Below are 13,239 nucleotides of genomic sequence, written 5' to 3'. Positions count from 1 at the left end.
AGTTATCAAGAAGATAAAAGAACCTACCAATGGGGTAAATTTCATAGTATGTGTGAAACAGAAAATGGTGAAGCTCATATAGGCACGGATCCCAAAGAACTTAACAAAAAAAATGTACATATTGTGAAATAATCATTACAGAAAGCAATGGACAGCCAATCTTTTAAAAAATAAATTTAGAGTACCAAATTTTTTTTTTCCCAGTGAAGGACAATTTAGTGTGGCCAATCCACCTAACCGGCACATCTTTGGGTTGTGGGGGATGAAACCCACGCAGACACGGGGAGAATGTGCAAACTCCACACAGACAGTGACCCATGGCTGGGAATGAACCCAGGTCCTCAGAGCTGTAGGCAGCAGTGCTAACCACTGTGCCACCGTGCCACCAGAATGGACAGCCAATCTGATCCATATCTCACGAAATCACGTTATAAAGTATTGCCATTGACATATGGTAGATCGTCAACAGAGTTACTCATCAACAGAAGATTGTGTACCACACTTCCATACTTGGAAAAGAAAGAAGAGAATGCAGTGGGACTGCAGGAAATGTAAAACAGTTAAGCAAAACAAAAGCAGATCTATGATAGAGTGTCACGAACTTTACCACCTCAGAGTAGTGCTGACATTGTGATATAGGAGATTCAGGCAATTGGTTGAGAAAATCCATTGTACTTGAAGAAGTAGCATCTTGTTACTACAATGTACAAATAGAGAAAGGGTTGGTTTTAAGAATAAATCATCGCGCATTCTTGAAAACCAGAGAATACTTTCACAATGGCGTGATGGATGATGAATCTATGTCAAAATCAACGTCAGCTGCAGTCACAGATAGTTCAGCAGTTCCTGAGCAGGAGAATGTCATGGAGAACATTCAATCCACAAGTTCTGAGCAGCAAGGTCAAACTTTGAGAAGATCAACCAGAGTCAAAAGAAAACATGATCCACTCAATTTGTAGATTTAGACTATTTGTACACACTATGCTTGCTGTTTATATATATAAATATATTTGTTTCACCAGTTATAAAAAGTTTCAAGAAAAAAATAATACTGTTAGACTCACAGGCTAATGATATCACATGCAAATATACTAATGATAATGTATTAATTTATTCCTTCAAAGGAAAGGGGATGCAGTGATATCATGGATGTGTTGCAATTCACCGACTGACTACTCAGAGTCTCATTAGTATATAAGTGAATGTCAGAGTCAGGTGACCTCAGACTGACTAGGGAGCTAGGAGAGAGATAGTGGTTTCTGCATGTTCATCCTGTCATTTATTGTTTTGTGTATATTTGACCCACAGTTAATGTGAAAAATCATTTATAGCTTTAGCTATAAGTGTTCTTGGAATATAAATCAGGCCATCCGGCAAGAATATTACAGCACTGAAGTAAATTAAAATGCAGGGGTAAGATTTTTCAGGTGATGGGGTAGGCAGAATACAACCCTGTTGATGTCTGTAGCCCTGCAAACATTTAACACTCCATGGGATGGAGGTGGGGCTACTGCCCCTCACTGGAGTGGTGGCCATAACTGGGACTATGCCAAGTTCCACAGAACAAAGTATGGGGGAGCTCAGCACCAGTTAAGTGCAGGCATCTAGCGGTGGGGACTGAAGGGATGGATCTGGGTGTTGGTGTGGGGGAAGAGTATGTTGATTTGGAATGGCCAGAGCAGTTGGAAGTGCCAGACCTTGTGAGGGGAAAGGGCCCCTGATTGGTAATGGGGCTTGTGAGTGAGGTGGTACTCAGCAACCTCCCTCCACTCACCTTTCTGTCTGAGCACAGTCATCTGCTGGCCATTTCCTGCTCACCCCAGCATCCATGACCACCTTCATCCTGCCTCATAATTCCAACTGGACTGAAAATGGCATGGCATTCCTTCAGCAGCCACCTAAAGGCCTCAATTGGAGCAAATGTGAGTGGACTGTCCTGGGTCTTGCCAATCCTGCCACCCCCACTGACAGCTTGGGAAAGGCAGATAGGCAGGAGGAAGGCCACCGAGGGAATTTAATGAGCCCCCTCGTCCCCTAACCTGTCAGCCAGTGAAAGTATAATTCTGCCAATGTACTCTGTTCAGCTCACCAGAACCTCACTTATGAGGCAGAATAATTTCATGGACTTGGAGAATCAAGCTATACAAATGAGCCTTGAGTGGCTTTGATGGGTGATTCACATTCTTAAAAAATTGCAGAAATTTGGATTTAACAAAGCAATGCATTGGAACATAATGTGCTACAGTTTCCTCAAACCTCATGGCAGAATAACAGTGATGTACCATCAATTGGATGCGAGACACGATGAAGGTCCAAACTTAGGCTTTAATCAGCTAGGTGTTAGCCCGGTGGTCGACTACAGAGAAAGGCCGACCGCCGGGAACTCTGGGTACTTATACCCCGCCTCGGAGGCGGGGTCTACTTGCCTCTCGACCAATTGGTGAGCAGTCACTTGACTAGTCCCAGCCAATCAACAGAGAGGCACATGACCAGCCAGAGCCAATGGGAAACCAGTGCTCTGCACCAATGGCAGTGCTCCCATTCATACCACCACATTCACCCCTTGTGGAAAAAGAAGCCAGGGGTGGGGGTGGTGTTGTCAGGGGAAGAGAGAGAAGGGGGGGGGGGGGGGCAAGGACAATTGGTATGAGTAGAGACAATCGAGAAGATGGGGGCTGCCCACTGGCTCGTGGCAAGAGTGAACAAAACGAATACAGTTGGGTGCAAAAAAATTACAATAGAGTCCAATAAAGTCCCATGGTTGCATCAGATGGACACGATCAGCCTGTCGGGTGCCCGTGGCGTTCTGGTGGACCGTCGCAGTGGAGCCGGTGACGTCGGGCGGTGGACGTCCTTGACTCCGGGAGCGTCGGTCGTAGATGTGTTTCCAGGGGCAGCAGGGTAGCATGGTGGTTAGCATAAATGCTTCACAGCTCCAGGGTCCCAGGTTCGATTCCCGGCTGGGTCACTGTCTGTGTGGAGTCTGCACGTCCTCCCCCTGTGTGCGTGGGTTTCCTCCGGGTGCTCCGGTTTCCTCCCACAGTCCAAAGATGTGCGGGTTAGGTGGATTGGCCATGCTAAATTGCCCGTAGTGTCCTAATAAAAGTGGGGTTAGGAGGGGGGTTGTAGGGTTACGGGTATGGGGTGGATACGTGGGTTTGAGTGGGGTGATCATGGCTCGGCACAACATTGAGGGCCGAAGGGCCTGTTCTGTGCTGTACTGTTCTATGTTCTATATCCCGGGCCGGTGGTGGAGACGCTGTGATCGGGGAAGGGGGGGTCTGTGCGCTGGGTCGTGGGGGCGCAGGGGGGAAATGGGGATGGGGGGAGGGGTTGATGTGGGGGGGGGAGCCGCACGCCGGCGGATGGCAGGTCCCGAAGCGAGACCGTATCCTGCCGACCGTCGGGATATTCCACGTACGCATACTGCGGGTTGGCGTGGAGTAACTGGACTTGTTCAACCAACGGATCGGACTTGTGCACCCGCTTATGCTTCCGGAGCAAGATGGGCTCGGGGGTGCCCACCAGGTCAGGAGAGGGGATCCTGAGGACGACTTCCTCGGGAAAACAAGAAGACGTTCATGAGGTGTTTGATTAGTAGTGGTACAGAGGAGAGACCGGATTGAATGGAAGGCATCGGGGATAACCTCTTGCCAACCGGGGATAGGGAGGTCTCTGGACCATAGGGCCAGCAGGATGGTCTTCCAGATAGTGCCATTCTCCCGCTCGACCTGCCCGTTACCTCGAGGGTTATAACTGGTCGTCCTGCTAGACTAGAGGCTATGCCCCTGCTGAGCAGGAATTGACGCAGTTCATCACTCATAAAGGAGGACCCCCGGTCGCTGTGGATGTATGCGGGGTAACCGAACAGGGAGAACATGGACAGGAGGGCCTTTATGACGGTTGTTGTGGTCATGTTGGGGCAGGGGATGGCGAAAGGGAAGCGGGAGTATTCGTCGATAACACTCAAGAAATATGTGTTGCGGTTGTTGGAGGGGAGGGGGACCCTTGAAGTCTATACTGAGATGCTCGAATGGGCGGAACGCCTTGATCAGATGCGCTCGCTCGGGGCGGTAGAAGTGCGGTTTGCACTCTGCGCAGATGTGGCAATCCCTGGTGACGGCCCTGACCTCCTCAAAGGAGTAGGGCAGGTTGCGGGTCTTGATAAAGTGGTAAAAACGGGTTACCCCTGGATGGCAGAGGTCTATGTGGAGGGAGTGGAGGCGGTCAATCTGCGCGCTGGCGCAGGTACCGCAGGATAGGGCATCGGGAGGCTCGTTGAGCTTCCCAGGACGATACAAGATGTCGTAGTTGTACGTGGACAACTCGATCCGCCACCACAAGATCTTGTCGTTCTTGATCTTGCCCCTCTGTGCATTATCGAACATGAAGACTACTGACCGTTGGTCCGTGAGGAGGGTAAACCTCCTGCCGGCCAGATAGTGCCTCCAGTATCGCACAGCTTCAACTATGGCCTGGGCCTCCTTTTCCACCGAGGAGTGGCGGATTTCGGAAGCGTGGAGGGTCCAGGAGAAGAAGGCCACGGATCTGCCCGCTTGGTTCAGGGTGGCCGCCAGAGCTACATCGGACGCGTCGTTCTCGACCTGGAATGGGAGGGACCCGTCAATAGCATGCATCGTGGCCTTTGCGATATCCACTTTGATGCGGCTAAAGGCCTGGCGGGCCTCCATCGACAGGGGAAAGGAGGTGGACTGGATGAGGGGGCAGGCTTTGCCGGCGTAGTTGGGGACCCACTGGGTGTAATAGGAGAAGAAGCCCAGGCAGCGTTTGAGGGTGTTTGGGAGAGGGAGTTCCATTAGGGGGCGCATGCGTTCAGGGTCGGGGCCTATCACTCCGTTATGCATTACGTAGCCAAGGATGGCTAGACGGTTGGTGCTAAACACGCACTTATCCTTATTGTAGGTTAAATTAAGGAGTTTCGCGGTTCGGAGGAATTTTTGAAGGTTGATGTCATGGTCCTGCTGGTCGTGGCCGCAGATGGTGACGTTATCGAGATACGGGAAGGTAGCCCGTAAACCGTACTTGTCGACCATTCGGTCCATCTCCCGTTGGAAGACCGAGACCCCATTTGTGACACCGAATGGAACCCTGAGGAAGTGGTAGAGGCGCCCATCTGCCTCAAACGCGGTGTACTTGCGGTCACTCACGCGGATGGAGAGCTGGTGGTAGGCAGACTTAAGGTCCACCGTGGAAAAAACATTGTATTTCGCAATCCTGTTAACCAGGTCGGAAATACGGGGGAGAGGGTACGCGTCCAGCTGTGTAAACCTGTTGATAGTCTGACTGTAATCGATGACCATCCGGTTTTTCTCCCCAGTCCGAACTACCAGCACTTGGGCTCGCCAGGGACTGTTGCTGGCCTCGATGACTCCTTCCTTTATGAGCCTCTGGACCTCGGACCCGATGAAGGTCTGGTCCTGGGCACTGTATCGTCTGCTCCTAGTGGCGACAGGTTTACAATCTGGGGTGAGATTAGCAAACAAGGAAGGGGGGTCCACTTTGAGCAACGCAAGGCTGCAGACAGTAAGGGGGGGAATAGGGCTGCCAAATTAGAAGGTCACGCTCTGCAGGTTGCACTGGAAATTCATGCACAAGAGTGCCGGAGCGCATAGACGGTGGAGGATGAGGAGTTTGTAGTTTTTGAAAACCCTCCCCGGGACCGTGAGGTCGGCTATGCAGCACCCGGTGATCTGGATGGAATGCAAACCCGAGGCTAACTCGATCTTTTGTTTGACTGGGTGGATGGGAAGCGCTCAACGTCTTACCGTGTCGGGGTGGACGAAACTTTCCGTGCTCCCGGAGTCCAGTAGGCATTTCGTCTCATGCCCGTTGAGCTGGATCGACGTCGTTGTCTTGGCGAGCGTTCGTGGTCACGACTGGTCGAGTGTGATGGAAGCAAGTCGTGGCGAGAGTTCCAGATCGTCCTCGGTGGCAGTGTAATCGCTGGCAGGGCTTTCCGTGTTGGCCCAAGATGGCGGCGCCCAGGACCCGCACGTGGAGTCTGGGCCCCAAAATGGCGGCGCCCAGGACCCGCACGTGGAGCCAGGGCCCCAAGATGGCGGCACCCAGGACCCGCACGTGGCGTCCAGTGCCCAAGATAGTGGCGCCCGTGGGACTCTCGTGGCGGCTGGGGGCCGGGTGAGCGGCGTCTGCGGGCCGGTCAGGGCAGCCAGGAGCGGGGGTAGGGAGGACCATGGGCCTGTTACGGGGGCCGGGAGGCGGGCCGGAGAGGTCGGTGCGCGGCGCTGGACCATGTGAAGGCCCGGGGGAGGCGATCCGCGGTCGCTGCGTGGAACAGCAGCGACCGACTTGGTCTGGCAGGCCACAGCGTAATGGCCCTTCTACCCGCAGCTCTTACACAGAGCGGAGCGGGCCGGACAGTGCGGGAAGGGGTGTTTAGAGAGGCCGCAAAAATAGCACCAGGGCCCCGCTAGCTAGACGGAGCGTCCTGCAGCGCAGGCCTGGGAGGGTCAGGGTCAGCGGAGAAGGCGCGTGCCACGAAGTCCAAGGGGTTGCCACGCGGCCGGGAGCGTATGCGTGGGCGTTCAGGTCGGCGACCTCCAGGGAGGTTGCGAGAGTCCGTGCCTCAGCTAGGCTGAGCGCGTTCTTTTCCAGTAATCGCTGGCGGATAGAGGAGGGTTGCATGCCGGCAACGTAAGCGTCTCTAATTAAACGTTCCATGTGCTCTGTCGCAGAAACCTGGGGACAGGCGCAATTTCTCCCCAGAGCCGTGAGGGCCTGGTAAAACACGTTGAGGGACTCACCAGGGAACTGTTGTCTAGTAGTCAGGAGATGCCATGCATATACTTCATTGACCGGCCGGAGAAAGTGTCCTCTTAGGAGATCCATGGCCGCGTCATAATCGTTTTCGTCCTCAATCATTGAGTATACCGCCGTGCCCACGCACGAGTGGAGGATGTGGAGTTTCTGCTCCTTGGCGGGCTTGCCGGCTGCAGTCGTCAGGTAACTGTTGAAACACGCCAGCCAATGTTTAAAGGTTGCAGGCGCATTCGAAGCATGCGGGCTGATGCGGAGGCAGTCAGGCTTGGTGCGTAGCTCCATTTCAAAATTCTAGCTGATTAAATTGATGTACCATCAATTGGACGCGAGACACGATGAAGGTCCAAACTTAGGCTTTAATCAGATAGATGTTAGCCCGCTGGTCGACTACAGAGAAAGGCCGACCGCCGGGAACTCTGGGTACTTATACCCCGCCTAGGAGGCGGGGTCTACCTGCCTCTCGACCAATTGGTGAGCAGTCACATGACTAGTCCCAGCCAATCAGCTGAGGCACACGACAAGCCAGAGCCAATGGGAAACCAGTGCTCTGCACCAATGGCAGTGCTCCCATTCATACCACCATAAACAGCAAATTGTTGAATCTAAATGCTGAGACTAAAACACATGCGCAGTTTAAGTAACAAAACGGCAGTTTGTTTTGTCTTCAAAAATATTTAAGAAAATGTATTTCAGATAAATTGTGATAACATCCCATATGCATTGCATTTAATACATATTTAAGCCTCCCAAATCAATCATATCATCGTGAGTAGTGAGCCATCTTCACTTTGTGATATAATCCAAACATGTAAAGCTTCTAATGCAAAGGAGTAAATGGACTGCTATTAACCCGTTCCAGAAACATGGCAGAGGAATAAATGTACAGTACATTTCGCGGATTACAATACTGTATGATGGGATACTGCAATAGGTATTACTTAAAGAAAGCATTATAGTATAATAATACAATTAAACTAAGTTCATGAAGGAAAGGAACACTCATTCTGTGCTTGGTACAAATTCAGAAGGTCTAATCTTCATGACTGTGGATTTCAGTGAATACCACCATCCATGCCAGGTATACCAAATAATTCCATCATCTGTCTTCGAAGTGAAAGCCCCTCTATTGTAATAATGCCCATTCAGGTTGGTAGAGTGACATCTACAAAAATCAAAGTTACACATCGTTTAACAGACAGGATTATTAAAACGTAATGAATGACCATTTCATGCAGTTAACTTATCTGTAAATACAAGATTGCATATAAAAGATATGGGGCGGGATTCTCCGTCCCACCGGCAGCGGCATCCTCCGTTCCCGCAGCCGGCCAATTGGGTTTCCCATTGTGGCCACCCCTACGCCGTCGGGAAATCCCCGGGCGTGAGTGCGCTGCCGGCGAAGCGGAGGACCCTGAAGGAGAATCCCACCCATGTTATTCTTGCTGATTAACAATTGTTTAGTTTGGATTTAAAGTAATGTAACATTGTGGTGCACCCTTAAAATCTATTAGCACAGAAATTGTTTGCATTAATAGCATGATAATACTTCCTGCTGATATTGTGATCCCGGATCAGACTCCCAACAGCAGTTCGGATATTGGACAGAAACCCCAATATTTAATTTTATAAGACTGTGAGGAAGGGACACCTCGCTCCATGAGCGATTTCACAAATTGTGATACGGTAGATTAAAACGAACTTTATTACGAACACAGTGTTAAATATCTTTAACATCACACAAGAAAAACAGCTGCACATGATACAGGTCTGCCCCGATACCTGGGCAGTGTGCACGACGACTTCATCCCGGCGCACTCGACAATTCCTGACATGTTTGAGGCGTCCTCCCCTCCCCAGCTGGGGGGCTAGCTCCTGGGCAACAGGACTTATCCACAGAGGTCATGGCTGATGACGCCTATCCGGAGGCCACAGACCGATGCCAAGACCCGCTACATTGACACCCATACAGTGATTAGGGGCATGATTTGAGTGGTGCTTCGGCCTCCTGAAAATGCGGTTGAGGTGCCTGGACCACTCTGGAGGGGCTCTCCAGTATGATGCTGAGAGGGTCACCTGCATCATTGCGGCCTCCTGCGCCCTCCACAACATCGCGTGGCAAAGGGGCGACATTCTGGAGGAGGAGGATGAAGGCCAGTCCTCATCCGACGAGGAGGATGTGGGGGAGGGGGAGATGGGCTGGACATGGAGCACAGGCAGGCACGGAAGGCCACACGACGTGTGTGCCAGGGCCAATGCACACAGGACGCTCTGACCACCTCCAGGTTTACGAACTGGGAGGGCAGGGGGGACTGGCCGGGGGCATGGACACCGCATCCCATCCCCACACCTCCCCACCCCGCCCAACCCCTTGTCTGTCACCCCTTTGTGTTACATATCTGCCGCAAATTCGGGGTGCGGGCCCTGGGTTGGCAGTAACACCGGGTCTGGATGCCCAGGCCACCGACAACATCTGCACATTGCCACCCCTCACACCCATCTGACAAAGCAGCGAGGCAGGTTGTAACATTGTGAACAGGTGTTAAATGTGACAATGTATATACAGATTTGTGCCCTAGCTCCTATAACTAAACTGTGCCCTGCACTCCTGCCAACTTAACTGGTGTCAAACGTTCTGGGCTTATGGGCTCTCACAGTCCATCTTGGTGGATCACCAGATGGTACAGCAGGAGTGGAGGCGCCTGCTGTCATTCCCACCCTGCGACCTGGGTCCCCATTGGCGGGCGTCTTCTGGGGCAACCCGGCCTGGATGGGCCCTGCTGCTGCCCGGGTGACTCAGGGTGTGTGGTACCACCCTGTTCTGCCTGCTGCCCACGAGATGCACAAGGGACAGGAGGGGGCGGGGGACGTCCGAGGTGCTGCAGTGTGCCGGCAGCTCCCCTGCAGGAGTCTCCGGCACGGGTCCCATCTCCTCCTCCTCCCTTGGGGTGCCTGATGGCCGCTGGGCTACTCCAAGGGATGGTGGTGCAAGCAGAGATAACCCCTGAAGCTTCCCCGCCACCTGGCGCTGCCAGTCCTGGAGGTCCATTCTGGTTTTGACCAGGGTCTGCATGCTCGTGGCCATGGAGCACAGGGAGTGGACCACCTACATGTGGGACTGTGCCACATCACCCATTGACTTTGCCACGATCTTCTGGGTTTGTGTCACATCAGTCAGTGTCTGCAACATCTCCCTCTGGGACTGATTGATTAATATTTATTGTCACATGTACCGAAGTACAGTGAAAAGTATTTTTCTGCGGCCAAGGGAACGTACACAGTACGTACATAGTAGACAAAAGAATAATCAACAGAATACATTGACAATGGTACATCAACAAATAGTGATTGGTTACAGTGCGGAACAAGGGTCAAACAAGAGCAGCATCGGGCGTCATGAATAGTGTTCTTACAGGCAACAGATCAGTCCGAGGGAGAGTTGTTGTGGAGTCTAGTAGCTGTGGCGAAGAAGCTGTTCCTACGTCTGGATGTGCGGGTCTTCAGACTTTTGTACCTTCTGCCTGATGGAAGGGTCTGGAAGAAGGCAATGCCTGGGTGGGAGGGGTCTCTAACAATGCCATCTGCCTTTAGAGGCAATGGGAGATGTGTATAGAGGCAACGGGAGATGTGTACAGAATCAATGGGAGGATGGCAAGCTTGTGTGAAGCGCTGGGCCACCTCCGTGTGTCTGGGCAATGCCACTTACGTTTCCAGCCATGACCTGCTGTGACTGGGCCACGATCAGAAGCACCGTTGCAATTTCCAGGCGGCTCTGGCACATGGTTGCTTGTGAGGCTGCAACCCTGTCCTGGGCCTCGGCAAGTGCCTGCACAGAATACCCCATGCTGATCCATGGACGAAACCCTCACCCCCCAATGCCTCCACTGCGGATGTCACCTGTGCGGTGTTGGCCTGGATGGCACACATTGTCGGCACCACCTCCTGCATGCGGTTGGACTCCTCCAACTGGACCTGCAGGTGCTGGATGCTCACCGACAGCCCCTCATGTAGCCCTAGCACTGTGATTGCATCTTCACAATTGATGGGACTGTCCGTTCCAGAAGCCCAAAGCCTAACTGGACGGCAGTTAGTTCCTGGGGTTGGCCTGTCCTCCGACCATCCGCCCCTTTGGGTGTTCCTACTTTCGCCTGAGGTACCGGGTCAACTGTACTGGTGTGCACCAGTGTCCCAGGAGCCTCTTCACTGAAGTGCCCAACCAAGGTGAGTGTCTCTGGGATGTGGAGGGTGTTGGAGACGGCTGTGATGGGAAGTCAGTGTCATGCCCCTACCAGAGCAGCACGGTAGCACAGTGGTTAGCACAGTTGCTTCACCCGGCATCAGGTTCCCAGGTTCGATTCCCAGCTTGAGTCACTGTCTGTGTGGAGTCTGCACGTTCTCCCCGTGTGTGCGTGGGTTTCCTCCGGGTGCTCTGGTTTCCCCCCACAGTCCAAAGATGTGCAGGTCAGGTGGATTGGCCATGATAAATTGCCCTTAGTGTCCAAAATAACAGGTTTGATAGGTTACAGGGATAAAGGGGACAGGGTGGAGGTGTGGGGCTTAAGTAGAGTGCTCTTATAGGGCCTCCTTCTGACCTGGAAATTCTATGATCTATGATCCTCAGATCGAGCTCTGGGGTGTGCTATGTCTCGGGTGGAGGGCTGGAGTCCGAGCTACTATCTTTGTCGCTGCTCGGCTCATGGGGAGGCTCCGGCTGTGGCACTGGTTTGGGGCGGGGGACACGGGATGTGCCCAACCCATCTCCAGCAGCTCCTGCAAGACACAAGACAAGATTCATGATTACACCATGGGACCTCCTCTTCCTCTGGGCTGCCGGCCATGTCCAGGGCCCTCTGCTCTGCCATGGTAAGGGGCCAGAAGTCCGGCGGTCCCCCTCCAATCTTCTCCCACTCCCGGCAGTTATGAGCGGCCTTCTCCTGGAGGGTGGAGGCAAATCGAAAACAACAGTGTTAGACAGTCCGACGCATGCAGCCCAGGGGATGAGTAGCTGGATGCCCCAGTGGCCAGGCCACCTAGTCCTGGCGGCCAATATGGGTGCCGGCATGTGGTGCAGGGTGGGGGTTCGACCGCCCCCCCCCCGGGTTGGGGAAGATCGGGTTACGGGAGTGTGGGACGGGGGCTAGTGCCAGGGGCACAGTGCTGCCTTCTCACCCTGGCCGACCTGAGGAGGTTGTGCAGTTTCTTCCTGCCCTGTTGGCTGGTCTGGACGGTGTTAGTCACGACGCTCATCGCCTCTGCCATCTTCGTGCCCAGGCAGGACAGATGGCAGCGGCTCCTTCCCGGGCTGGGGTGCAGGGTCATCCGCCGTTCCTCCACCGTGTTGAGGAGGGTCTCCAGCTCGCCGTCAGTGAATCTTGGGGCCGTGCTTCTTGTTGCCACCTTGTTGGCTGGGATGGTGTGTGTGGGGAGTGATGTGTATCTGCGGCTGCAGCTTGTCAGCCTCCTGAATGTCAATCTCCAATCCGGCGAATGTTTCTCATTGAAATCGATTATGTTCCACATGGCGCCAGTGCTAGCCCGTCCACAGTAGCAGAATCGGTCCAGGTGAGGCCATTCTGGCCCAAGCTTTTAGACCATAAGACCATAAGACATAGGAGTGGAAGTAAGGCCATTCGGCCCATCGAGTCCACTCCACCATTCAATCATGGTTGATTTCAACTCCATTTACCCGCTCTCTCCCCATAGCCCTTAATAAGACCATAAGACATAGGAGTGGAAGTGGAAGTCTGATGCTTTAATTGCACCTCTGGCTCCCAAAAACATAGCAGCCTTTTAAACCAGGATTTCTGCAGTAGTTCTACGCACAGTAACCCAGGCTTTTAACCATTACGGCACCAAATCAATATAATGCAATGGATAGGATTCTCCGCCGGCGGGACTCTCCAGTGCACCGGCAGCGCATCCACCCCTGAGGATTTCCCGACGGTGTGGGGGTGCTCACAATGAGAAACCCTATTGTCCGGCTGGCAGGAAGGAGGAGCCCGCTGCCAGCAGGGGCACACCGCACCAAAACATGGGTGCGATGAGATGGAGAACCCCGCCCAATATATCTGACATTCCTATATTCATCACACTAGTTCCCAACATGTTTTGTTTCCTGCTCACAAGTGTGAATGTCATTTGTTTCTCTCCTTGGAGTTCTGTGTTGTATGATCCTTTCTCTTGTTCTTTTGTCTTTTATTTTAATCTCTTGTCCTTGTGACAGTTGAATTTGTGTATACTGTACTAGTTAGTTGCAGTATGGGGTAGTGCTTAAGCAGGGGAAGGAAGGCTTTGACTTGGGGAAACCCTCCCCCTCCCAACTCCACCAATACACAAACGGTGGGATTCTCTTGAAATATTCCAAAGTGTGGTAGTGAGCGGGAACTGCCGTGAGCTTTCTGGCACTCGGCCCAGCGAGGCCGGCAACGCTATTCCACGCTA

The 13,239-nt window shown here is 52.8% G+C and overlaps 1 protein-coding gene across 1 annotated transcript in view; it reads right to left on the bottom strand.

The window, feature by feature from the left end:
• Positions 1-7,453: 7,453 nt before the first annotated feature.
• fgl1 (fibrinogen-like 1) overlaps positions 7,454-13,239 on the bottom strand; it is a 47,496-nt gene continuing 41,710 nt past the window's right edge. Inside the window, exon 8 of the mRNA XM_038791091.1 lies at positions 7,454-7,963. Within this exon, the coding sequence (XP_038647019.1) occupies positions 7,801-7,963 (163 nt within the window). The 3' untranslated portion in view covers positions 7,454-7,800. The remainder of the gene's footprint in view (positions 7,964-13,239) is intronic.

Source organism: Scyliorhinus canicula, chromosome 3 (genome assembly GCF_902713615.1).
Source record: "Scyliorhinus canicula chromosome 3, sScyCan1.1, whole genome shotgun sequence".
Classification (NCBI taxonomy): domain Eukaryota; kingdom Metazoa; phylum Chordata; class Chondrichthyes; order Carcharhiniformes; family Scyliorhinidae; genus Scyliorhinus; species Scyliorhinus canicula.
This window is presented reverse-complemented; position numbering and strand designations above follow the sequence as displayed.